This window comes from Nanorana parkeri, unplaced genomic scaffold, assembly GCF_000935625.1.
Source record: "Nanorana parkeri isolate BGI_ZX_2015 unplaced genomic scaffold, ASM93562v1 scaffold1968, whole genome shotgun sequence".
Lineage (NCBI taxonomy): Eukaryota > Metazoa > Chordata > Amphibia > Anura > Dicroglossidae > Nanorana > Nanorana parkeri.
The window spans coordinates 88,581-116,065 of record NW_017308236.1 but is presented as its reverse complement, the minus strand read 5'-3'; the positions used below and the strand labels follow the sequence as shown (position 1 = coordinate 116,065).

The 27,485-nt window shown below is 45.3% G+C and overlaps 1 protein-coding gene across 1 annotated transcript in view; it reads left to right on the top strand.

The window, feature by feature from the left end:
• The window catches only part of CUNH20orf194 (chromosome unknown C20orf194 homolog), a 75,095-nt gene extending 49,480 nt beyond the window's left edge, over window positions 1–25,615 (top strand). Inside the window, exons 25-37 of the mRNA XM_018572203.1 lie at window positions 310–427; window positions 921–1,009; window positions 1,594–1,752; window positions 3,961–4,086; window positions 8,329–8,366; window positions 12,019–12,154; window positions 13,755–13,841; window positions 16,035–16,141; window positions 17,457–17,531; window positions 18,744–18,949; window positions 20,293–20,358; window positions 21,524–21,617; window positions 25,124–25,615. Coding sequence (XP_018427705.1) covers window positions 310–427; window positions 921–1,009; window positions 1,594–1,752; window positions 3,961–4,086; window positions 8,329–8,366; window positions 12,019–12,154; window positions 13,755–13,841; window positions 16,035–16,141; window positions 17,457–17,531; window positions 18,744–18,949; window positions 20,293–20,358; window positions 21,524–21,617; window positions 25,124–25,236 — 1,414 coding nt within the window. The 3' untranslated portion in view covers window positions 25,237–25,615. The remainder of the gene's footprint in view (window positions 1–309; window positions 428–920; window positions 1,010–1,593; window positions 1,753–3,960; window positions 4,087–8,328; window positions 8,367–12,018; window positions 12,155–13,754; window positions 13,842–16,034; window positions 16,142–17,456; window positions 17,532–18,743; window positions 18,950–20,292; window positions 20,359–21,523; window positions 21,618–25,123) is intronic.
• The last annotated feature ends 1,870 nt before the right edge of the window (window positions 25,616–27,485 follow it).

Sequence of the window (27,485 nt, the reverse complement as noted above, 5' to 3'; positions counted from 1 at the left end):
ATAGAGGAACCAACTGATTTCTCTTGTTCAGCCCACAGGCTTGATCGTCCGATATTCAGGCCATCTATGTCCAGTTGTAGTATGATTGTGCTCCTTTGTAGTCCAGGGCACAGGTAGGGTTGGATAAGTGACCAAGCTTTGTCCAATCTGTAATAAAGAAAAGTGAGGTCACTCTCCTGGCCGTACAGTCTGCCAAATCCGTATGGTTCTCAAAGATATTTTGGAAGATATAACAGTTCTCAGCCATAGTATTTCTTCCAATGGTTTGGATAGAATTTAGCATTAACCTCTGTTCATTTCCTTTACCAGCTTCTTCCAGCACCTCGCAGTGAGCAGTGTGGGCTCCGAGCCGGTGCAGAGGATACATCTGCCGGCTATGCTGCAGAATTCTGAGACCATCACTGGGAGTCAGGCGCAGAATGACAAGGTACGGAGCATTTCTCTGTCCCGGAGCTGCCCCTACAAGAGTTGGCAATTTGCCCATGTATTATTTTTCATTTTACTTTGCTCCCAGAGTTATATTTTAGGGGTGTATTTATACAGGAGTCATTGGTCCTCCAGAATTTTATGTACATTATTTTCTGCCAATGGCGGCAAAAACAAATTTATAAGTACACTTACATTTCAGGTGGAATGTAATATCGGGAGAATACCGTGTTGTGGCCACTAGATGGAGATGAGAAGCATAAGAAAAAAAGTATTCATTTTTTCAGCACCATCTAGTGGCCGTAACGCGTTTTTTTCCTGCTATTACGTTCGACCTGAAAAGGAAATATACTAATAACATTAATTTTTACCTCCATTCTCACAGAACGAATGTGCATGCAATTTCGCAGGAGGATTGACCGTTATGAACTTTATAAACAATTAAGTCTGGTTTTCCTCCACTATCCCTGTTAACACCTTTCAATTTGTTGTAGGTGGCTGTTACTATCATCACCGGGCTACCTGGTAGTCACTGCAATGACCTTTGTGATTTTCTTGTGTCCTTCCAAAAAGAGTATGGGAGGTGAGTGTCTTGTATAAGGCCTTAAGTGTGTGTTTTCTGGATCTGATACAGGTACTGCTATAGATAGTAGTCACCCTGGAAGCAACAGGAAGTGAGTGAAATCTCTCCGAAGCCCAGTGATGATGTCACTGTGTCCAAAATAATACTTGTAATGAAAATGGAAAAATTGCATTTGAAAATGTTTGTCAGCATTTTGATAAGGATGGGTGGGGGGTAATATAAGCAGATCACCCTTCAGCTCAAGTCTGGTTTTGTTATTATATACAGATCTTAATTCTTAATTCGAATGCAAGGTTTTAGCAGGCTTCACCTTGGAGCAGAGCTGCTGCTTGAAGCTTTTCCGGAGCTAATGAATTTTGTTTAAACCTCACACATTTCCCAATTGGTGTTTGTTTTTTGTAAGTCATTTGGCTGTGCTGTAATAGTCTAGCCACTGGGTGGAGCTGTTGTACTGGTTTTCTCCATATTCACCCACCAGTATAAACAGGAGCAATCATCGCCTCTCCTGATCCCAGGGGGCAATTATAGATTGCTATGTACACGCCGCATACCTATATAACCACAACCTTTTTGTTTTTTCCCAGGTGGATGGTGTATCGTCAGCCTAGCGACGGCGCGGAGGAGTTCAGCACGGCACAGTTTCAGAGATTCCTCTCCAGTGTACTGGAAGCACAGCGCAATCGCAGCGTGCGCCAGGCTGTGTATTCCCGCAGGAAGATGAGACTTCTCATTGCTTTAGAGGGGTGAGGATGGCTCCGTTATAACAATCACACAAAGAGCTTCGCTTTATATGTGGAGATTCCAAATGTTCCATTCTATATGACTTGTTTCATCTTTGCATTCATCAATCATGTTGAGGAAAAACCGGTTCATATCCTGTATGGTCATACTGCGTGCCTACTTATAAAGTATCAGAGCTGTATAAATGAGTACATTAAATACACTGGTGTGAGGACAAGAAGCCCAGTCTGTCCTCAAATTATTCCGAGTTCAGTTCTATAGGCTGAAGAATGGAACACCAGTTGGTCTTGCAAGCTGCCACATGTCCAAAAACTGAAGAGTGGACTAGCATTTGAGAATCTGTTAAAGTGAACCTAACCTGGACTGAAACCTTTCTAAGACAAGTGTTAAAGTGCTGCACCTTGCGGTGCCTGAAAGTACCTATACCAGTAATTGTTGTGACCCTTGTGTCCCTGCGGAGCCACTTGGATCATTGACCCAGGCTGTGGCTTGTGGTGGCTGTGAGAACTATTGTTTGTCCTTTCACTGATCCCTTTGTCCCTGTGGAACCCCAAAGGATCCTAGGCTCAGGATGTATCTGGGCCCTCAACTTCTTCCCATGTCAAGTTTAAAGGAGAACTATGGGGTCAGTGTTTTTCCCCATAGTTCTCCTTAGGGTAACGGGAGGACACAAACTAGCGTCCTCCCGGCACCCTAAGCTCAGTATACCGCAAGCTACAGTTCGCGGTATACTAAGACGCCGCAGCCGGAACGGATCCCGACATGGACGTCGAGATCGGCCCAGCTGCGTGAGTGACAGCTGGCTCTGCCTATCTAGAGGCAGAGCCAGCTGTACCCGCCCCCTCCCCCGTCCGTTCCGCCAGTCAGCGCTGGCGGATCGGAGCGGGGAGGGGGGAATCCAGCCCCTCCCCTGTCACGGCAGAGAGCTGTGACAGGATCGAGAGGTGAGCGAACGCCGGTATGTGTTCGCTCACCTCCCGATCTACTGAGCCGACCTGTGACAATCTCATTGTCACAGGTCGGCTAGAACTATGAGGTGAGTGGAAATCCCTCATCTCATAGTTCTCCTTTAAGCCCCAACCTTCCTGGCATTAGGAACCCCCCATTATTCAGCTCTCTAATGCCAGCAATTCATTTGAAGACTAAGGGCTAGTTCATACTGGCCTCAGTGCGTTCTGGCATGAACAAACTGGATCGCATTCCGGCCAGCTCACTTTGTTTTGTGGCGGTGCATTGAACTCAATGGCATCGCAGCCATGCCCTCCGGCCGCAATGCGATCGCCAGCACGGGAACGCAAGGCACATCAATGCCTGCGTTCCGGTCAGGTCACTGCGGCCGCAACAAAACAGAGTGAGCCAGCCAGAATGTGATTCAGTGCGTTCCGGCCCCAATCGGGCTGGAGCTCACCGGGGCTGGTGTGAACTAGCCCTTGCAAAGGTACTTTGCCTTTTACCACTTCTGTTAACCTACAGTAGAAACATTTGAGGCTGGGTCAGGTTCACTTTAAAGTAGGGATGCACCGATACCACTTTTTTGAGGCCGAGTACATTGATTGAAGGCGCGATGGAGGTCCTGTGTGCGGCGGATCCGGGTCCCTGAAGATGGCGGACGCGGCACAGGTACTCGTTTTATGTTTTGGAGTATTTGTACGAGTACTCATGCAAATACTCGGTATCGCGGCCGATACCGATGCTTGTATCGGTATCGGTGCATCCCTACTTTAAAGAAACCAGGTGCAGAGCCCACTCCATGATTGAACCTGTTTTAGATGCGGTCACAGGAGACCGTGTAGTGATCTTAAAGCTGTATTATTGCATTTGTTGAGATGGATAAAGAAGGAGTAATAAAAGATCTGAAATCTTTAACCTTTCCTGGAGAAAATGCTTCTCTTGGCTCTCTCCTGCACAGTTCACACAATGAAAAGCCTAGGCATTTGGTCATATGATCTTTGTTGGGGCTGATGATCAATTTAGACATTAACTGGTTGTTCCTTTCCCTAATAAAATTTTCCATCAGTCATCGTGTGATGTTAATATTTGAGTATAGATGGACTATTAACCACCCTGCCATAGTTGATTGTTAGGTGCAGCGTCTTTCACTGATATCCTACTGCCGGGGGACTGATTTCTTGGAATGTTTGAACTAGTTGCCAACAGCTCTTGTCGTGTCAGTTGTCACCTTCCTCATCTCTTCTTGTCTCTTCTTCCAGATACGTGGATGTCATTGATGTAGTGCAGGCCATCCAGACGCATGCTGACCCCCTGGTCAAGTCATCCTTTGTCATTGGAGCCGTGACTGCTTGTGTGGATCCTCTGAGCTTCACCATGGAGCACAGGTAAAACAGCATTTCAGTTACTGCCCAAAAGGAGTCTTTTGGGATTTTTGCTGTGGATTTCTGCAGTACTAAAGCCCCATTCACACTGGGCGATTCGCAAATCGCGCGTTTGTCGCGCGATTTGCATTTTGCACGATATTGCGCAAATGCTTGCATTGAGCAAGCTTGAATCGCGGCTAAATCCGCTCCAAAAAGGGTCCTGCTGTAGCGACGCACGACCCGCGACAGCAGGACCCTTTGCCCCATTGAGAAGCATTGGAGAGCGATATCGCGCGGTAAATTGCTAAGTGTGAACGGGGCCTAAAGATCAGTTTCAGTCAAGAAATAAAATCAGTTGGTGAACTAAGAAAGCAGAACGGATAATAATGTAACAGTGCTAATGGCAGAAGGTCCTCTAAGTTTTACCTTAAAGGAGAACTATGGGGTTAGGGCTTTTCCCCATAGTTCTCCTAAGGGTCACGGGAGGACAAAAACTAGCGTTCTCCTGTGACCCAAAGCTCAGTATACTGAGACGCCGCAGCCGGGACGGATCCCGACATTGCTGTCGAGATCCACCCAGCTGCAGGATTGACAGCTGTCTCTGCCTATCCAGAGGCAGAGCCAGCTGTGCCCGCCCCCTCCCCGTCCGTTCCGCCAGTCAGCGCTGGAGGATCGGACAGGGGAGGGGGAAATCCCTGCAGGGAGCCGTGAGTCACAGTCACGTCTCTCTGCAGGGATAGATAGAGAAGTGAGCGAGCGACGGTATGTGTTCACTCACTTCCCGATCTACTGAGCCGACCTGTGACAGTTTCATTGTCACAGGTCGGCTAGAACTATGAGGTGAGTGAAAATCACTCGCCTCATAATTCTCCTTTTAATTTGAACATTCAGGAAGGTACTGGTGGCTGTGAAGGGTCTCCACCTTTTCTCACTCTCCTCCACTCTCGGCTGCCCTGTGTCTTCATGCTGGTGAACATTTGTTTGTTCTAGAGCAGTGGTTCTCCGCCTGTGTAACCTCAGGACCCACATTTGTCCTTGGCCATTAAGTCGCGACCCAAGTCGCACTGCAATGGAGCGCAGGACATTAGGGTACTGTGTGTTCCAGTGCAGGCATACGAACTGTGGGTGGGAAGTGGGCTTGGGGTACCATTCAAATGAACACCTCCCACACCAGAAAGCACGGTAGGTGCGATTGCGTGGTACAGTGCGTTAATGCTATGCGAGTAACGCACTGTGCTAGTGTGAAGGGGCCCACACAACCACAGATACAATCTCACACATTCACTGACATTCTCACATACACACTTTTTTTTTTTTTAAGGTCCACCCAGTCTCCCTACCTTACGAGAACTGGAGTGGATCCTCAGCCTGGGGTCCAGTGTGGGCTGCTACGCTGTGATGGAGCATCATCCATATGCGCATTGCTTGTGCAGCTCCCTTGCATGCACCATATAGGTGCTGGAAGCCAGAATGTGATGTCACTCTGGTTTAGGCACCTCTATAAGACATGTGAGGGAGCTGTAAGCAATGCATGTATGGATGGAGCTTCCTCACGACCATTTCTCCAGCATACACCACCTCAAGCTGACGGCGCCGACCAGCATATTTTGAATGGATGCTCGGCGCGAGCACTGACCGTGCTTCGCTAGAAGGAGGCTGAGGAGCCTCTCACCTAGCGCAGTGGAAGGCATGCGGCGACCCACTTTTGGGTCACGACCCACCAGTTGAGAACCAAGGTTCTAGAGTACCTGATTCCCGGTATCAATTCATTTTTAAAGTAAATCTGTAACCCATCCAGACCCACCAAAACTCCTCAAAGCCAGAAATAATTTTCCCTTTTTACCATGTGAGTTTTTTTGTACAGATAAATGTGCTTGCAGGCACCACTGGGTAGCAAAACTTTGGCACTGTTAATCTTCAAAGAAGCATTTGAGGTTGGGCCAGGTTCACCTTGAAGAAGCCATGTGCATAATTGTTGGAGTCCACTCTATGACTGGGCAGCAAGCATAGCCACGTTTCCCTTCACAGATGTTCTGATGATATTCTGGTAGAGAAGCTTATTTTTCATGATGTTTGCTAAATGTACCAGATAATGTTTCCAGGTCCTCTCCGCCAGGAGGCTTAATGTATTCTTATGTGATGCACTGGGATGTATAGCAGCTCTGCTTATATAAGAGTTATATGATGAACAGCTGCTCCCTGCATGATGCTTGTCAGTGATTCATGGTAAATGTCAGTGCAGATTGTCATCACTGAATACAGGAAGATCCGTGGAAGTGGAATATGTTGAGGATTTATGAGGAACACTGTGCTGCCTTTGTATGGATTATGGCTTCTGTTTAATCTTTTAAACACACACTCGCCTGCTGTGATTTTCCATATGAGCACAGCGGCATTCAGGTGCCATTTACAATAAAGTGGACCTGTGCTTCAAGCACAACGCCAGTTTTATATAAAAAAAAAAAATATAGAAAATGGAAACAAAGGAAAACAGAAAAACAAACCTATTTTGCTGCAATACATACCTTCAATCTAGGTCTGCCCCGGCAATAGTACTTTTCTGCCACCAGAGGGCGTCAGTCTCCTGGGTTGAATGACGGATTACTTGTTTTTGTTGTTCTTCCTGCTTTTGAAACGCTATTGCCCCTCAGTGACTGCGGGTACTTGCTGTTCTTCTTGATGTGTGGTCAGACCAAACAGTACACCTGATAGTTGACCTACAACTAATTTTTCCTCCAGCATTTGTTCAGTAAGGAGATTGAATGCAGTGTGTGATAGCCACCCACAAATTTGGAAACATAAAAGTAAAATCAAACAAAAAGTTAGTATTGCTTTCTAGTGAAACATTCAATATTGTACAATTGGGCAAATGGTAATGTAAATCATATTTTGCATTAAACTGACCTAAAGTGACGTTACTACATAGCCGAAAATTAATTAAATCGCCAAAAAGGAGCAACCACTATGAAGAGGAAGCAAAATATCTCATCCCCAGTGCCTTAATCAGAGAATCAAAGTTTAGACACCTTTAACCCCTTCATGACTGAGGCCCTTTTTTCAATTTTTGCACCCATGTTATATTCCACATTTTAGGCCTGAAAATGACGTAAAACCCCCCAACATTATATATTTTCTGAATGCCAAGACCCTATAGAATAAAATGGTGGTAGTTGAAAATTTTTATGTTGCGCAATATTAGCGCAACTCCTTATTAAACCCCAAAATTTTGTGACAAATTTAATTAAATGCCCCAAAACACAACAAATTACCCATTTTTTAAATGAAATATAAAAGATGAGGTTACAACGAGTAAAACGATACCCAACATGCCCAGTTTACAGATTGCGTGCGACCGTGAAACGGCGAAAAACTGCAGTACCCCAAAAAGTCAATAAAAGACACTTTAAAAGCCCCCACAGGTCATCAATTTAGAAATACCCCAAAATACTGGCCCTAGGATTATTGCTCTCACTCCGGCGTGCGCGGCGATACCCAACATGTGTAGCGCGTTCGTCGTTTTCATGCGTAGGCGCACCCGACGCGTGTTTACGTGGCGATGCGCGTGCTCGCGGGGTACTTTAAAAAAATGTTTTTATTATTATTAGATTTTATTTCATTTTAATTTAAAAAACTGTTTTTTGTTTTTTTTTTACTTTACTTTGACTGCTATCACATGGGTAGCAGTTGACCCTTGCAGTGTGGGGGTAGCTCCACTGCAAGGGGAGGTTTCTTTTTTTTTTTTATTTTTAACTAGAAGTAGGCTTTAAAATAGGGCTGTGGAAATTAACGATTAATTCCGCGATTTAATCGTTAATTTTTGTTCGATTTAAAATGCCTTTGATCGCTAATGAAAATACACACCTCTCCGCCGGCTTCCGGGAGTCCAGTCAGTGATCCGGTGACTTCACGGACATCGATGTCACCCCAATCTCCACTCCCCTTCCCCAAGTGGCTCCGTCGGCTAACTGACATCGATGTCCGTGATGTCACCGGACTCCTCCCCCCTTCCCTGCGTTAGCCGACGGAGCCACTTCTAGATGTCTTCTACCGGAGGGGAGGGTCCCTGAAGTGCCATCACCTCTATGATCAAGGTCTGGCTCCTCATACCAGGGAGGAGAGGAATTTTTAGGTTTGCTAAAACTAAGATTTAAATGATGAAGCATGAAAACAAGAATGTACCATATTGGTTCAGAAAGTCACATACACTTGTCATGCACCCCTGGACATGTCATTGTTAATTTGTTGTTTTTCCTTTATCTGCAGGTTTTATTTCCCCAAGTTCCTGGAACAGTGTTCACAAGGTGCGTGTCTCTTTATCCTTATATTATGAATTCATTTGCAATGTGTATTCATTTTATTTTACATTGCGGGTTTTGGTACCCTGTGTTAGGATAAGAATGCCGAGATGCAAGGGTCACTCAACATCAATCTTCAAGGATAACTTCACTTAAAATCAAGGTGTACTTAACTTTTTTTGCTCTCCACCCCTGACCTAAATGATCACACCCTCCTCCTCCGTAGATCCATACTTCGATCCACACTTGCCTAGATCCAACAGGCATGGTGCCGCTATTTACATCTAGTGTAATTATGGTCCCTGTGCTGGCCTAACCTGCATATTATAGTCCCATAGACGCACATGGCCAGGAGAAGGGGACTTGCAGCGTTGGAAGTTTAACATTGGAGCAGCAGTGCTTGGATCTTGATAAGTACAGATCTGTGGAGGAGGAGGGTGGGATCTGTTAGGCCAGCGGATGGGGCCAAAAATAATAGGTGTGCCGAGTCTTGGCTGAGTTATAAAGAGGATTTTTAAATACCATTCCCAAGTTAATATGTGAAAGTTTCAGGAGTCTTTTGGATCAGAACCAGTTTGGAGGGATATTTGCCAGCACACAGCCGATCTAATCTCTGCCAACCCTATAAAAAAAAATCCCCAGCTGTGATTTTGGTGCCTCTATTTCATCCCACAATGCAGGAGGCTGCACAGCTAATGTATGTAAATGGCACATTTCTTACTTCATGAACCTGTTTGAGTTGGGATTGTTTACCTCCTTCACATCATTTGTTTTCTGGTACAATATGGGGGTTCTTGTCATAGTCATCAAAATCAGGAGAATTCTGCATTTTGTATTTAGATGCGATCTCTCTTTTTTAATATTTGTTTATAGACAAAAAAAGAAATCGTAGTGTGATAGTTGCCTGTAGTAATGGCCGTCACCAGACACTAATGTTTCTATAGGGCTGTAGACGATTGGAGATGACTTGTGTCTCCGGAGGGGAAGGGGGCCAAGAGGATCAGTGCAGTTACCGTGTACAGCAAGGGTGCCCATTGGGTAGATGGTGATCTACCAGTAGCTCTGAAAGCTGATACTAGTAGTTCAGGAAGGGTTTGAATGGCGGCCCCTTTATTCCATTTTGGTATATTTATGTAGCTGTGCACACATGATTACCTATTAGCCTGAGTCTGCTGAGCCAAGCTCCCTGACACCTTTCTGGTGGATACTGGGGGTTGAAGTGCTATGTATTACATCAAAGAATATTAGTTTACACAGCCTGTTACACTGCACTGTCTGCAAAATACAGCAAGGTGAGCCAGGAGAGAGAGAGCGGGGAGAGACAGACAGGAAAGAGAGAGAGGAGAGACAGCCAGGGGAGAGAGAGAGCGAGGAGAGACAGACAGGAAAGAGAGAGGAGAGACAGACAGGAAAGAGAGAGGAGAGACAGACAGGAAAGAGAGAGGAGAGACAGACAGGAAAGAGAGAGGAGAGACAGACAGGAAAGAGAGAGGAGAGACAGACAGGAAAGAGAGAGGAGAGAGAGACAGGAAAGAGAGAGGAGAGAGAGAGAGACAGGAAAGAGAGAGGAGAGAGAGACGGGAAAGAGAGAGGAGAGAGAGACGGGAAAGAGAGAGGAGAGAGAGTCGGGAAAGAGAGAGGAGAGACAGTCGGAAAAGAGAGAGGAGAGACAGTCGGGAAAGAGAGAGGAGAGACAGACAGGAAAGGTGTAAAGGATAACTGTACCCTTGGTAAAGCTTGCCCTTTAATCATGGCCCTCCCCTCCCCTAAGTGTAACCCACCTGGTCTGATACTTGCTATTGCCTCCTTTCCAGCGATCCTCACTGTGCGGCTCTGTCCAGGGCTGCACAACCTTTCTTCAGAAAGCATCCTGACTCTTAAACCCTGCACATAAACAGTATGGCCCCATTCATTCACAGAAAGTCATACTCTGCAGGACCACTGGAACTACATTTAAAATGTAATCTAGATTTACACCTTTCCATGTGGGCTTTCATGTGTTTTTACATGCATCATTAGTTTTCATGTACTGGCATTGCCATAAATAGGCCCTGTAACGTGCATCAATGCATCAAAAAGAGACAATACACATCAACCAATGGCACCATTTAAAGAAGAATTCCATGAAAACATGTTATTAGCCCTTGCAGTGAAGCAACCCCCTCTCACTACAAGGGTTAAAGGGTTTCTAAACCCTCCGTTTTATTAGCATATATCTACTGCTAGCAAGCAGTAGATATATGCAAAAAGTTTTTTTTTTAAACGCTTTAACAGCGGTTTAAACTTACCCCGTCTTTGCCGCGCTCTCCCGTCGGAGAATCCGAAACTGCTCGGGTGGCTGCAAAGCATCTTGGGGCGAGCGCATGCGCAGTTCGGATTATCGGCCGGAAGACTAGCAGAAACGCAAGGTAAGTCTATGGACGCGTGCACCCGCATGCAGACACCGCGGGATTGGAAGTGCCAGCAAGCACAGAGGATTCAGCGCTGGATCCGAGACCTGCAGCAGCGCTGGAGAGACAGATGAAAAGGACAGGAAAGAAGAAGATCGGATTAAGAGACATCATTTCAGGTAAGTGCTGACATTACCATTGGGGGGAGGGGAAAAATATTGACTTTAATGTCACTTTAAGTGCTCGTTTGTGTCTAGGTCCTCAAAAAAGAAGTTATACTCACCCGATGCTCTGAGCCGGCTTGTTCATAGACCAGTGTCTCAAGCGTCTTTACCCCTCTGCTGCAGTGGTCTAAGAATCCTGGTGTCATCACACTCTATACACTGTGCATAGACAGTATAGATGTGAGGATTCCAAGGAGCAGTCCATTCTGTTCAGCAGAGGAGGAGACGCACTTCAGTGATCACAGAAGCAACGAGCCGGCTCAGATGGTCTGGTGAATAGAACTTCTTTTTTTTTTTTTAGCACCTAGACACAAATGAGCACTTAACCCTTACAATGGGGGTAGCCCCACTGTAAGGGTTAATGTTTTTAAAGTTATTTAAAACAATGGCTACCTTGTGTACATGCCTTGACATGTGTCAATGTTAATGGGCCCTCAATGATCTTTAAAAAAAAGATACATTTTGCATTCATTGATGTTTTCTAATGTCTTCCTGGAGTGCTACTTTAAAAGAAACTTGTGCTGAAAGAAGCCATGCAGGCTGCCATTACTGACCTCCTCCTGAAGTAGCTCTTTTTTCTTGCTGAGAGGGTGCCACTCTGACCCCCGGCTTTAAAATGTATAAGTCTCTGACCTGGAAGAAGTATTCAGATCAGAGGTTCACTTGCTGCACGGGGGGTCAGAGACTCTAGAGACAACCAGCCTTATCAGAAGGAGCTCAGCAGTGAGATATTTCGCTCCGTACAGATTTTTTCCTTTTATAATTGTTGTGTTGTAACTGATTTTCTCCCAGCAGTCATTTAGCAAGGATGCTCGTTTCACTGCTGGGATATACAGCTGGACACTAGGGGGCGCACACACTCATTTCTGCATGAAACATGATCATTGTGATATGGAAAATGAGAACATTACATCCAAAAATGTCTGTCTTTTCTTGTATATAGAAACTGAAAATGTCTGTTTTAAATGACTCTCTTCCTTCAGACAATATGTCATATGGTGCCAGTCATAAAGACCTCAATTCTATTCTTCCATATTACTGCAGGCATTGTGAGCGGTATAGCATTTACCAGTCTGACCTGTGAGCAGAGGCATCCGTCCCTGGTCCTCCTGCAGAAACTGCTGAGGACGGTGAATCCCGGTACTGGCTTCATCCTGGCTGAGAAAGGTGTCATCACCAGGTGAGGAACATTCAGACCATTGTGTGATCTGCTGATCATCCCTCCTCTGCCCAGCTACAAGAGGTCATAGAAGTCCAATGGGAGTTTCAGCTTTTGCACCATCAGCAATGCAGTGGGTTGGGGTCATGGTAGCCAAGGGTCTTCATAGAGCTGTAGAGTGGTGTTCACAGTGGTGACTGATGTTTGCATTCCCTGCTCCAATCTGCAGTTCCAGCCACCTCCTGCTACAACACTACTGTGTCCTTGCAGGGGTGTAGTGACAATGCAAGCGTGGGTTGAGCCCTTGTGCCTAGAGTCTTTGGTCACATTCTTTGGCCACCTCTGCCTGAATGTTGGTCCATCAGCAGATATCCCAGAGCTCCCATTCTGAAGGAACCATGTGACCAATGCTTCAGTGTTGGACTGAACTCTGAAGTTGGCCACCCACAGCTTGAATTTTGGCCGATTCCTGCTAAATTGGTGGAAATTTGAGCTGTGGGTGGCCCAGCCGCCACTCCTTTTGTCTAAGGAGCCGGGCGGAACGTTTTTGGCTGAACAATACCTACATTCAGATGTAGGCACTGTTCGAGTATTCTGACAGCGGCTGTCCCTGACTGTCTGAATACAGTCCCCCGGAAGGGGAGATTTGTCCATCAGCCGGTTTAGCATGGATGGAGGAATCTGGTATAAATCTATACATGTATTACCAGCTTTAATCAGCTGTTTCTGTAGCTTGGAGACTCATTGCAACATTTTTGATTATATGAACACTTTAAAGGAGAACTATGGTGTCTGGGCTTTTCCCCATAGTTCTCCTAAGGGTAGCGGGAGGACACAAACTAGCGTCCTCCCCTCACCCAAAGCTCAGTATACCGCGAGCTACAGCTCGCGGTATACTGAGACCACCACAGCCGGGACGGAGCCCGACGTTACTGTCTTGATCCACCCAGCTGCGTGAGAAACAGCTGGCTCTGCCTATCTAGAGGCAGAGCCAGCTGTACGTGCCCCCTCTTCCGTCCGTTCCACCAATCAGCGCTGGAGGTTCGGACAGGGGAGGGGATCCCTGAAGGGAGCCGTGAGTGACAGTCACGGCTCTCTGCAGGGACAGGATCGAGAAGTGAGCGAACGACGGTATGTGTTTGCTCACTTCCCGATCTATTGAGCCGACCTGTGACAGTTTCATTGTCACAGGTCGGCTAGAACTATGAGGCTGAGCGATTTTCACTCGCCTCATAGTTCTCCTTTTAAGTTGCCTTCTAACAGCTGATGAGAGCCCCATTTCTGCCCTCTATCCAAAGTCACCAGGAATGTGGTTTCCACTTTCTTATTAAACATGAAAAGCGTTTATAGCGACCCGGTAGCATCGGCCGCTGACAGTGTTAACATCAAACTTTGCTCGGTTCTTGTCTGTGTATAATTTTCAGCTTTTTATTGCTGATTACCATACCGATGACCTCCGTGCCCCATCATTCATTTCCTGCTTGTTAAAGCTCTCTTAGGTTGACAACTGGTCACTTTCCCTTCGCAGTTCCTTGACTTGGTGGCCCGGCGTTTCATAAAATAGTCCATTTAGAAGCGGAGTGTTCTAAAATGACTTTTTCTGTTTTTTCTTGCTCTGCAGAAACGAGGATATCGAGCTGGTCCTTTCTGAAAGCAGCTTTTCCAGCCCTCAGATGTTAAGAACTCGACATTTGATGTACCCAGGCTGGTAAGTGAATGGAAATCTGAATGCCGCTATGTCATTCTAATGACAGATCAGCCATTCCCTTTGATGCTCTGATCCGTTCTCTGACTGACCCGATTATCATAGACCGGTACTGATTGGAGGTGGCAGCTGTGGAGGGTATATTAGTCTTCATGTGTAAGGCACCATGGAACGAAATGTCTGTGGTAATCACTCCAACCAGTAGGGTCAAGGCTCATTTTCATACTCTAGAACCTGTGGCAGGCAGAATTTACCGCTTCCTGAATGATTCCCTGGATTAGTGTAAAGAGAACCTGTCACCACATCTAATGTGTCTTGACTTGTCGACTTTCGTGCAAATAATTATTCGTACATTAGTGCAAGTTTAGTAACCAACACTATCATATGCCAAATGTTTTCTTTAAAAGGTGGACCTAAACACTAAGTTCAGTTCTGTTGAAAGTTCTCTTTTTTTTTCTACCAAAATATTTTTACATTGGGTTTTTGTTATTTCCCCACCGCCGTATCAAAACGACACTGGAGAAAAACCCGCAGATGGCCGTCCTGCTCACTTTTTGGCCTGACTGGGACTGGTTACACAGAGAATAGGGTACCAATGCCACCTGAACGGCTCGGTACCATGCGATTGCTGTGATGGCCAATGGTATAAAGTAGGGATGCACCGATAGTAGTATTTGGGTGAGTACTCATGGGTGAGGCCAAATGCTCACAATGCCTATCCCGATACCGAAATGTCCGGTATGAGGAAGCCGGGCAGCGAGTCATTACACACCACCTGGCTTCCTGATTGGTCGGGAACCCGGCTCCATGCTCCCTCATCAACAGTGAGCATGGAGTTGGCTTCCCGGCCAACAGGAAGCCGGTGGGGCTGGTAATGACTGTGGCGTGTAATGACTCGCCCCCCAGCTTCCTGATTGGTCGGGAAGCTGGCTAATCATTAAGCCAGGCGGCGAGTCATTACCCGTCCCCTGGCTTCCTGATTGGCCAGAAAGCCGTCTCTATGCTTCATCACAGACGGCTTCCTGGCTAATCAGGAAGCCCGTTGGCGAGTCATTACACGCAGCCCGGCTTCCTTTAATGACTACCGGAAAAAAATAAAAAAATTAGTACTCTGTACCGGAAAAATGGTATCGGTGCATCCCTAGTGTAAAGTTCATTTGGTTACAGTGTTGCATGACTAGGTAATCGTCAAACTATCACAGAGCTGACAGGTGACAGGAAGGGGTACTACAGGCTGGTACATAAGTGGTTCATCTAAAAGCAATGTATTAGGGATGGAGGAGGAGCTGCCATCTGCAGAGATGAATGATGTTATTTCAATACTGCAGCTTGTTGGAAGTTTGTCAGCTATAACTTTTTCCAGGAGAACCGCTTTAATGTTAGACATCTGAGTGAAGCACAACTGGTCTCATTATGGCCCCATTCACCCCAGACCCGTTGGCGTCCAATTAAACGGATGACAATGCAAGGGCATCTGAAAATGGGTCTGAATGGGAACAGTTCACACCAGTTCGTTGCGCTGCCCACTGCTGAAAAAAAAAGTAGGGCAAGCTCTACTTTTTTGTTTTTTTCAGCGCGACGCAACTACTGGCGTGAACTGCTAACGCATGTCAACAGAATGCAGAACCTTATATAGCTTAGTGTAACAATCACACTAAAATACAAAAAATGTAACAATGCAACGGATGTCGACAGACTTTGCCAACTCAAGTCAACATACCTCCGTTGACTTGCGTTTTTGGCTCCGATTCTGGTGTGAATGGACTCTTAAAAGTGTATCCAAACCAAAGAACAGGATCAGGCTCTTCCCCTTTATTTTTTCCCTGGTGATCCTGCCAGTAACACACTTCCTGTACTAGAGTGACAACCCGCATTCACTTTACTGTATCTGTAGAGGAGCAGCGTTTTCACTCTAGGACCGGATATATCTTTTAGAACTACAGAACACTATCCATCCTCCCCATTTCCATAACGTATGGAGGAGGTTTCCTATGGTCAAGAGAGAGAACTGATATCGGGCAGAGAGCACAGGAAGTTGTGCGCTCAGCAGGTTCTGGCGGGAGCAACAGGTATTCTTTGCACAGGTGTAGCAAACCCTTTCGGTGGTATAAAAAGGTAGCCAATAAGAAAAGTTCATCACTAGCGTTTTTATATACATGTTTAACACCAGTAATAAAAACTTGTTTTCCTATTTAGGTATGAGGGGAGGTTTGTAGCAGGACCTTTGTCTCCGAAGATGGATCGTATCAGCGTGTGGTTCAGCCGACCATTGGAAAAGGCTCGGTTCATGACAAGATGTAAAGGTGGGCCCCCAGATTCACCCATCGTATAGAAAATCGGGCTGCTGTACCAAGTGGAAATGCCTCTGCATGAATATACAGTGATAGATATAGAGTGACTGGAACCTGAAGAACATTTCTGGCAGATGCTGGTTAGACGATCGTCCTGGTGGTTCCGGGGTAAAAATAGGAAAATGGAGAAAATCCTTGTTGTAGGAAGTGACCACCACTGTTTTATTGGCTCTGTGCTTAGAACATTTTAATTCTTTGTGCCTTTGAGTGGAGTCCTGGAGACTAAAGCTTTGGAATTTTATAGCAATCAGAATTTTGTTTTCTTTTTCTAACTTCCCATAAGAAATGCATGCAGGTATCTGATTGGTTGCCTGCTTAAAGAGGCACGATCAGCTTGCCTGTTCAGGTTAAAAGGGACAGTGTCTGTGTAAAGGGTTCTACCCACATCCCACTAATTCTTGCCTTGCCAGCTCTCCCTGCGGCTCCTTTCACTGCTTCAACTAGTTAAAATACCAAGTGGTGTTTGGTATGGGGAAGCAATTGACTTCTCCCACGAGACCACGGTCTGGTCTGGCAACCAATCACTTGGCCTGAGCGCTTTCACATGACAGAGGGAGTAACATCAGCACTCCCCATAGTGTAAAATACCAGCCAGCACTTTTGGTGCCAGCTGCAAGGGAGCACTGGCATGCTTTACAGGCACCATGTCACATTGCCCTGAATGGGCAAGGGGACATTGTTTCCCTAAAGTAGAACTGTGACCGGGCTATGTAAATTCTGATTTTTCCATATATGTAACCAGACTGTAAATTAACTTTAATACATGCCCTCACCAACCCCTGAAGCTGCAGACACTGAGCATGTTAGGTCAATCCACACTCCCATACCACCTCTACTTCTGCTTTGTGTTTACATTAAATCACTGCTGGGGGTAAGCGAAATAAGCTGAACTACAGAAATAAAACGGAAAATGTAGGGCCCATTCGCACCAGCCAGGTCTACTGTGGCGCGTTAATATGCAGTGTGTGAAGGCTGCCCACTCATTTGGGCCATGCTCCAGCTTCAGCAGTGCACCACAACACGTTAGTGCATCACTATGTTGCACTGGGAAGGTGTATTGGGTGCCATTGCAGCACAGTATTGTGAACGGGCCTATACGTTTGTAAACTTTGAGGATGAATTATTTCACAGTGGTTTTAGCTGCAGAGGTCAGTGAGGGCTTGTTTTAAAGCTCATTTACTCTTTGTAAGTGGCCACAGTTCTGTTTTGTTTTTCTAACTACATTATTTGACACATTCTTTACATCCTCCTCCTTCTTTCTTTGCAGCCATAAAGTCATCCATTAAACCTTTCCCCTTCCTTGGTAACATTTACCATATAGTTGGAAGAGTCAAGTTTTCAGGTAAGATGACAGCAGCTGGTGTGCTATGTTGGTAGTATGTAGGAGTTTAATGTGTTCAGTATGAATAATGTGAAACATGTTTGTTTATTGGTCTTGATTAGGTTGTACCTGTCTCTAGTTTATATATGACGATCTTGAGTATTTAATTGTTGTATTATATTGAGTGTTTAATCCTTGTGTTTCTTCTTTCTAAAAGCAGCATGGAATGTGCAGCACAATGAAGGTCTCTTTTTATTTCCTTGTTTGTCATTACCGGAAGCATTGGTTTCTTTCCACGTGTCCTATGTTTACCCCTATTTACATGGCAATCACTGGGAAGCAGATGATAAACAGAGAGACCCTTTACAGTCTAATGACATCCTATAAATTAGTGTTTACTTTGCCTTCCGCAGTTTTTGCTGTAAAAAGGCAATTAAAAAGTATTGATAGTAGAATGGAATTGCTGAATAAAACTGAGCTTAGAAGGATTGAAATGGCAAGAGGGTTGCCTGTGTTTAGACCTCTTCTTTTTTTTTTTGCTGTGACGTTGTGTGATGCAATTACATTTTGCAGGACAGGATAAAGGTTAACGGGCAAGTGCCATGAAATTAGACTATTAGCTTACCTCTTACATAAGTTGTCTGGATTATTCCTCAACCTGGAGAATGTATGGTAAAGGCTCATGCACACTGGCGGCAGAACCCGTGCAATGTATATTCTGGCATATTTCCCCTGCCAGGGAGCCACAGGTGCTGTGTGCAGCCTCCCATAGAAATCATTGGCTGTATACGGGCTTACGTCAGACTTGTGTAAATAGCCACATGCCTATGGGCACACAACCCCAAATGGAGACTTCTTTGTTTGTGGTTGTGCGCTCGTATACATGCGTTCGTTGGCGGAAGACTGGCCTGTACAGCCACATATAGCCCTTGACTTCTATGGAAAGCTCTACACAGCATTTGTGGCTCCCTAATTTGTAAAAGATTAGTCCAATCGCATCACAGAAAATCAACAGATATTATTGAAATATCAATTTCTTCCAGTAATGATTTCCTTATCATAGCTAATTTAAGGCACTTCAGCTTACAATGTTGTTCTTGACTGTAGAGGTTATAATCTATATTGTTTAAATCATTACATGTAATGGGCTAATGAGGTTCCTAGCACAGATTTTGGATTCTGCTTGAGTTTAGAGGCCACACACCTTAGCTATGACCTTGTATCCCGTTCCAGATTCTGAGCAGATGATGGAAGTTTGTCATCACACACTGACCAACTCGCTGAGACTTCTCCCAGTGGAGGAAGGACCGGCCCCTCCACCGGACCCAAGACACGATGCACGAGACAGCAGCATACATCAGCATTGTGTCCTCGTCTTCACTGGCTGCTCACTGAAAGAGGAGGACTTAAAGGACTGGCTGCGAGAGTGCGCCAAACAGGTGAGATGCACAGAACTGGCGTGAGAGGAAGCAAGTAGCTTCTTGTCATACCAGAGGAACTTAGAGCCAGTGGGACTATGAGCCAGAGGTAGCAGCGTCTTAGAGATTTCACACTGCAGATATACAGCTAAGATGCTACTGAGCACGAGTTCACACAGGAAGTGCACTGCTATTTTTCAGGTGGAATTCATGACAAAAGGTAAATGTTTCAGGGTACTGCTTACACAATTAGCATTTTGTAATGGTCCCTATAACATGGCATTACACTTCTTGAGTTCATGTCCATTGTGAAATCTCAACCTCTGCCAAGACTTGTACTTGTTTTTGTTTTGGATTGAGTATGGAAAGTTTGCAAGTTACCTGGTTGTGTTTGTATTGTTGTTGTTGTCCACATTGGCAAGATTGTTGTTGTTGTCCTTGTCACATTGGCAAGATTTTCTCTCCATTCCTGTTCTGATGACCCTGTAAGACATAGGGCTATCACCAGGATACTCTTCTTCCTTCTCTCTAGGAAGAGCAGATGCACATGGTACTAGGGGCGTAACTAGAAATCACAGGGCCCCATAGCAAAGTTTTGTATGGGGCCCTGTGATTTCTAGTTATGCCCTTTGCAAAGCCCACCGGAGATCCCACACAGCCCACCTGAGAGTGACCCTGCAGAGGCCACCATAGACTCTCTCTATGGCAGGGTATCAGGTGGACTGGTCAAACCCCTGCACACCTCTTACCTGTCACCCCCGATCCGCTGTCTGCTTCCTCCCCCGCCGGGCCCCCCTCCTCCATGGTCACGGGCATTTTTATAAGAATCACAAGCATTTGAGCCCGGCTCCTCCTCCACTGCCCCCAGGTCCCGCCTCCTCTGCTGCCGACGCCAGGCCTCGCCTCCTCCACCGCAGCTGCTGGCTGTCGCTGACTCGGCAGCGGCTGTGAGGAGGAACGTGCCGCTGCACTGTTCACTGATAGGTTGTCAGTGAACTGAAAAGTGGCATGTTCCTCCTCACAGCTGCCAGTGACAGCCAGCAGCCTGCGATGCCATAGCGACCAAGGCGGCCCGCACGGCATCATGGGGACCCCTTTGTTCCTCGTCCTGACCGGGCCCCATAGCGGATGCCTGGGTCACTATGGCGATAGTTCTGCCACTGCATAGTACATGTTCATTGGTTAGAGGAGTCAGTAGAGTCAGTAAAGCTTTCTTAGTGCCGTTCAGTGAGTGCTTGGGAAAACATTGCTGGAAAATGTTCCGGTGGACCTCTTACAAGGTGTAATAAAGCTGCACTCAGCTTGCCATAAATTCACACTTCTGTTTGATTTGTAAAAACAAAACTGTTCTTTTTTTATTACAGAAACCTGTGAAGAAAGCCTTAAGAACAAGAAGATCCTTAACCGTTCAGGAAATCCGGAGTATTCATGTAAGTGAGGATAATAAATCCATGTCAGCTGTGTAGTATCAAGTTGTCATTGTGTCTTATTTGGAATGTCTCTGTGTCATTAGACTGTTGGGGTGTCTGTTTTGGCTCTTAGCTAGAAATGACAGACAGGAAATAGGTTTTGTCTTATTTTACATATGAGGTCATCTAGACATAGCACATCTTACCGACAATGAGAGAAATTACTTTACCCCTTCAGTTATCAGCCAATGGATCCTGCTGTTTCTGCTCTTCACCTAGCTGATGTACAGTGAGGTGATCCTTATATTATTTATATGAAGTGTCAAGCGCTTAGAGATCCTGTCCCCATCAGCAACATTCTTCCCATATGACTATGTGTCAAAATGACATTGTTTTCCATTGTTTAATCTCCCTGTAATTATTGATGATCTTACTACGTTGAACAGGTCTGTAGTATTCTGCTGGGCGCCGCCATCTTGGATGTGACATCAGGCATACTCAGAGATTCAAATGGCACTCTGTAGTATTTCCCTGCTATCATTCACTTGAGGCTCACTAAATGGCCTATCATTTACCCGATGATGAGGCAGACGGGCTGATAATAGGAGCTTGCACACACAAGAAACCTGAATAATGCCAGCAGTGATGCCTCCTTCACTCTGCACTTAATAAAGTTGTGTTTCGTAGAACTAAATCTACTCCCTGAGAATAGATCTTTTCATATATTCTGAGGAAGTACATTTAGTTCTACGAAACGCGTCAATAGGAAACACAGATTCCACTGTTGACTGCAAGCATATACTAAAGAGTTTGTACTGTTACAGTATATAGAAGCTGTATAGTGCTAACGATGTTGAGTATGTAAATGGAATTATTTATAATATGTCGTTAATGTTAAACTTTTCTATATATGTTGGTTTTTATAAAACAATGTTTAGAATATATTGATGGAATAAATCATATTTGTACATATTTTTAGATGCCTTGAAAGTTGTCATTCTCAATATTTAATACTATATCCACGTGTACTGTACTGTTTGTACCTGACCTGATTTGCGTCTTCAGTTTTTAAAGCAACCATATACTATTGATCAAGAATATTATTGCTGTAAATTCACAAGAGCCATGTTTTATCAGAACGCCGCTAGTAGGATTTCTAATGGTCGGACGTCTTTCTTTCCTGCAGGCAAAGCGTCACTTGGATCCTCTTCCAGAGGGATATTTCTACAACGGAACTCAGTTTGTCAACTTTCTTGGAGAAAAAACTGATTATCACCCATGTATCCTTTCCATTCACTGAGGTGAAGACCCAGTCTTGTCTGATTATTGTAGACCTGTGAGACTCTCTGGCACCGACAGGGGTTGGACCCTGGACATTCGCCATATGCAGATTAAAACATGCAGGTAGCACATTTCCAAACTGCAGTCCTCCCTCTGCAAGATGGCATCCAATGAAGGCATCAATACACTCCCCTAACAATGAATGTGATCTTTTTTAAGTGCAGGAGAGTGTCACAAATATGTGATGTCTACATGCATTTGCTGTTTAATGGTATGGTATTGGATTTTGAGCAGTTTTCTATACTATTATGAGTGAGATATGCACCTATTTGTGATTCAGCTATAAATCAGGTGCCATTGCATGACTGCCTGTCAAAAAATACTAGTTTCATTCATGTCACTTAAAGGGACATGAGAAGTCTTAAAGGAGAACTATGAGGTGAGTGCTTTTCACTCACCTCATAGTTCTAGCCGACCTGTGACAATGAGACTGTCACAGGTCGGCTCAGTAGATCGGGAAGTGAGCGAACACATACCTGCGTTCGCTCTCTTCTCGATCCTGTCACGGCTCTCTGCCGTGACAGGGGAGGGGGCTGGATTCCCCCCTCCCCGCTCCGATCCTCCAGCGCTGACTGGCGGAGCGGACGGGGGGAGGGTACAGCTGGCTCTGCCTCTAGATAGGCAGAGCCAGCTGTCACTCACGCAGCTGGGCGGATCCAGACATAATTATCGGGATCCTCTTCAGCTGCGGCGGCTCAGTTTACCGCGAGCTGTATCTCGCGGTATACTGCGGCATCTCAGTATACCGCGAGCTACTGAGCTTAGGGTGACGGGAGGACGCTAGTTTGTGTCCTCCCGTTACCCTAAGGAGAACAATGGGTAAAAGCCCTAACCCCATAGTTCTCCTTTAATCCTTCGGGTTATACTGCCTCCTACAGGAGGATTGGGCAAACAGAAAAGCTGTAGGCCTGCCCAGGGTATAACCCATCTACTACCATCATGCCTCAGTTTTTTTGGGGGGGGTTTTTGTTAGTGTCCTGAGAGAACACGAGCAAAAGTGTTTTAAAAAGTTAGCCTGTGATTTTTCTAGCCACCATTTTTTCAGTCCAGTCAAGACTCTTCTCTACGCAGGTGCTGGTATTTAGTCATATCAAACCGCAGCTTCCTGGGTCGGTATGTCCTCAGCCTTGTTTTTGGACTGTACTTCATCTGGATCCCACTACACTAGATATTGACCATTGGGCACTGGGCTCCATATGGGCACTTTCCAGGCTAGTTTTATTTGTTAGCTGCAGATCCAGGTCTAGAGCTGCTGGCATTGCCTCTGTGCTTGCCCTACTTCTTAACACTAACTTAGTGAGTAGACAAGTTGGAAGCTCCCTCAGTTTAATTTGGTAGCTGGGCACCATTCATTCCACATCCCTCTAGTTTGGCTGTGTAAGGGATTGAACCAATACTGTGGTACAGAGTGCTGAATGCATTCCCTTGGGTAGGGTGTTACGCAAGCACACTCTGCAATCTCTTTACTAATGCACAACATCAAGGAATCTCCCGCTGCTGCTCCGGCTACAAAGAGCCACCTGGAACTTTGATCCATTCCTGCTGCTAGCCTACAGTCACTTTGGTCACCTTCGGATGCCTGACCCTCTGGTCTTGTGTTTTTAACAGCTACCAGCTGTTCAGATTTCATGAGTACTCAAGGCTTTGCCTCTGACCTTGAGCTTGTATGTTGCTTATTGCACTGCGATTGCAACATACCTGTTTCTAGACAGGTGGCAGGGGGTGAAAATGGGAGCTAAGATAGTTCCTGGGCAATAACATGCTAAGGGTCTGTGTTGGTGGACTTTTGTTCACATTAGACCAGTTATGCATTTCCTTACAAGTCTGGGAACCTAAAACCCACTTAAAGGAGGCAAAATGCATTTGTCAATAAAATTCAGAATGATCTCAGAAGCATCTCAGACTGTTGAACTGATGCCATCGGCACAAGCCCTAAGCCAGTCAACACAGGGCCTAAAAGAGTGAGCAGCTCAAGACACGGGGAAGTTCAAATGATCACCTAGGATCGCTTCTCGGACGTTTGGCTAAGATCAAGTGTAGTATCTGTTCTTATCAGTTTTCGGTGGGGAAAAGAACCGTCCTTGCGGGGGATGGTTACTTAGTACTCGCTGGAGTGAAAGAGCGTGTGGGGCGGCTTCCTGTGAGAGGGGAACCGCTCAGTACATGGCTTTCTGGCTGAACAGATGCGAAGCTTGGTCTGGCTCGAGGGTTCGGGGGCGGCAGAAGCCCGTGGTGTTGTGCCCCCTGGGGGTGGCGTCCCAGGGGTGCGCATGGAGACACTTGGGTGTGGGACCCACATTGACTCACTGTGCACTTGGTCACACACCACCTTGCATTTTCTGCACATCGCCTCTTGGACAGGCCTTATGGCTAGTCCGGGGCAATATTTTTGCACTCCGGCCCCTAAGGCCTGTCAGCGTGGTGCACTGGCACTTTAGTATTATTTATTGCACTCTATGCACGATGCACGATTGACTTTTTGATTGAAATTTTACCCACAGATTGCTGAAGGTGCAGGTTCCTTCGGGCCTATTCCTGAGGCTGGGAGGAGCCCACTTGCCACGTACTACGGCCTTCGGGTTGGTGGACCAAAGTATCTCAACCCCTGTCAGGGGCCTTGCGCCCCGGGGGGTCGGGAAATGGGTCCCTTCTTTATTGAAGGACCTTGCACCCTTGTGCACGTTTTTGTGTGCTGTGATTTCACGGTTCACTTTTTTTGTTCACAGGGGGAAGTTTGTTTAGACGCACGTCCACGGGCTTAAAAAATAAAGAGAAAAAAAAAATGATCACCTAGGGGAAAATAATTGTTACTAGATGAGGGCCCTAAATATACACTATATAGATAATGTGTGACAAGTGCAAGCAGCGGCAACGCTCACGTAGAAGGATAACAATGGGATCAAACTAGTTCCCCACCTTGGAAGAAAGCACAAAAGAGAGGGGCGCCTTCCCTAGTGCAGATGAGTTTTATTCAAGTACAGGCAAACAGTTAAAATGGTTCTCACTAAAAGTCCTTAGATAAAAAGCCTTAGGACCAAGAACCAGGATGATGCCAGTGGAAGTTTTGACAAGACAGTTCCTATGTGCCAGTAACCAGCGTTGTCATGCACCCATACTAAATCCTTTGGAGGAGCGGTTGTCTCTGGCGCTGTGTTTGCTTTCCATTAGTTCTCCACCGTATCCAAGTTAGCAGTGGAGAGTGCAGGACTGTATGGCTAGCGTTAGGATCCGACGTTCAGAAAGAGTCTGCCTGTGGTTTAACATTGGTCCCCTGCATAAGCAGAGACCATGTGACAATGCCTCTTTGCATATCTAAGCCTGAACATAAATTATATCTACTTTCCACCTACTCTGGTTTTATACCCCTGTCTTTGATGTGAAAATATTGATTGATGTTGTGTTACTGCACGTATTTTTTTTTTTTCCTTAATGTGGTTCTTTTCAGTGATGGACCTGTTTATATATGATTATGTGAATGAGGTAAATAAGGAGATTGAGAAATACAACCGAGAATTGGAGCAGCAAGAATATTACGACATCTTTGGAGAGAAGCTGTGAGAGGTCTGCTTGATGTAGTGTTCCACATTACACGCCATTAGCGAAATTACCGCGCGGCCCAAAGCACCATCTGGAAGAAGCATTTTGTAACCTGTTTCAGATGTGATTATGCTTCATTTTCTCCGGGTTTTATAAATCAGTTTGCACCTTATGTATTCAATCTGTTCACAGGAGCACTGCTGGGAGCTCATGGGTCTTCCAGACAATTATCAGACATATGTAACATTCACAAAGAGCAAGACGCTTGTACCGAACCACTAATTACTGCAGGGCCCTGTGTTGCGCATTAAGTGTTCTCATCCATTGTCTGCTTAGTGTGACGCGCAGAGTTCAGGAGTGTTTTATAGCTGTTCAGTTTTCACACCTTTTCACTGCTGAATAATTTTAACACGTTTTAGTTTAAGTACTGAACGCTCTTATGTTGACTACACTACTGTAGTATGTTTTGTACTTTATATAACATTTTGTCTGGTTAGCACTTTATATGTTGGTTTAAAACCTTTCGATTTCTCGTGCATATTGGGGGCAGCCATCTTGTGACATCATGGAGAATGTAGCCTATCCTTTCTCTAAGGACCAGCAACTTCACTGACAGAGAGACCTATCCTTTTACCAAATACTAGTGACCTTGTTAATAATACAGCCTATCGTTGTACTTGATACTAGTGACATCGCAGAGAATGCAGTTTATCCTTCCTTAGGGGCCAGCAACATCATTGAAATAAATCTATCCCTTTGTTAGATACCAATGACCTACTTGGGACTGCAAAGTATCATTTTAACAGACCAGGGGTAGGCAAGATGGCTCTCCATTCCATAAAGACCGGCAACCTCATTGAGATAGATACCTATCCTTTTACTGGATATGAGTGACATCATTGAAAATGGAGCCCATCCATTCTCTAGGGACCAGCAACATCATTGAAAAAGATACCTATCCTTTTACTGGATATGGTGACATCATTGAGAATGGAGCCTATCCGTTCTATAGGGACCAGCAATATCATTGAAAAAGATACCTATACCTTTACTGGATATTAGTGACGTCTTTAAGAATGTAGTACATCCATCCATCAGAGGCTAACAACCGCACTAACACTGCAGCCTATCCTGTTGCTTGGGACTAGAGTTGTCTGTGAGAATTTATCCTATCATTTTACTGGAGAGTGGTGACGGAACTGGGATTCAATATAAAAGGTTTAATTTCCTTTGTTATTGAATTGTAGACTTCCCAGACTGGGAGAAGTGCACAAATTATACGCATAGTTTATAATAACTGCCCTGCTATTGACAATAATGCACATCACAGGTTAATAATAATCACCTTAAAACTCGTGCATGGTCTACAACTGCCCCTAGGGTAGTTGACAGCCTGCTCAGAAATTAATTTAATGATCAGCATTGTAAGATGCAATCAAAAATGTTAACGATGAGATGTCTTACCATGGTGGTGGTGCTTCTGTGAAAGGTAAAGTAGCCATTGACTCCTACTCAGAAGGGTCACAGGAAGTAGTGGCAAGCTAAGAAACGTTGAGTCTTAGCTTAAGGGTGCAGAAGTAAGGACTGTGTTGCCCTGAAGAGTTCTGATTGGGCTTTTGGAGGTAGACAAATGCAGCTTGTATTCTGCTTGCATTGTAGATGCTTTGGAATACCTCCCGGGGGTGTTTTACCACCTCCGTAGATATTTTGTCATTGCCTTTGACTTGTGAGGGAAGAAAAGCACTTCTAACCCAAATACCTATGTACACCAACTCTTCCATGGATTGTTAGGTGAACACATTTATACTTCCTTTAAAAAATGACCTACACTCTTATATTGTTGTCTTTGGAACAAGCAACAGTGAAACTGACTTGCTAGACAAATCTCGGAGACCAGCAATAGTCACAAACATTTGCAGTATTGAGCTTCCGTTTAAGGTTGTGGGAATCAGCTGATGCTCAACATAAGCGAGCTGTAATGGAAATGCAAAAGGAAAGGGTAGTAGGGCAAGAGCATACTGTGACGAGCCAGCAAGCTCCCCCACACTTGCAGAAAAAGCTTTCTCGATTAAGAGTCACATTTACCCTTGTCCATCATTGCTATTCTCTCCAGATTTACAGGAATCTAGGCGTAGTATGGAAGGATGCAGTTACAGCCAGACCAATTGTGCTGTGCAAATGTAGACCACGGATGCAAAGACTGGCTGGCACACTAGACTAAAGTTAAAGAGCTTATTTGTTTGTTGGTTTAGAAATACAACATGCCAAGT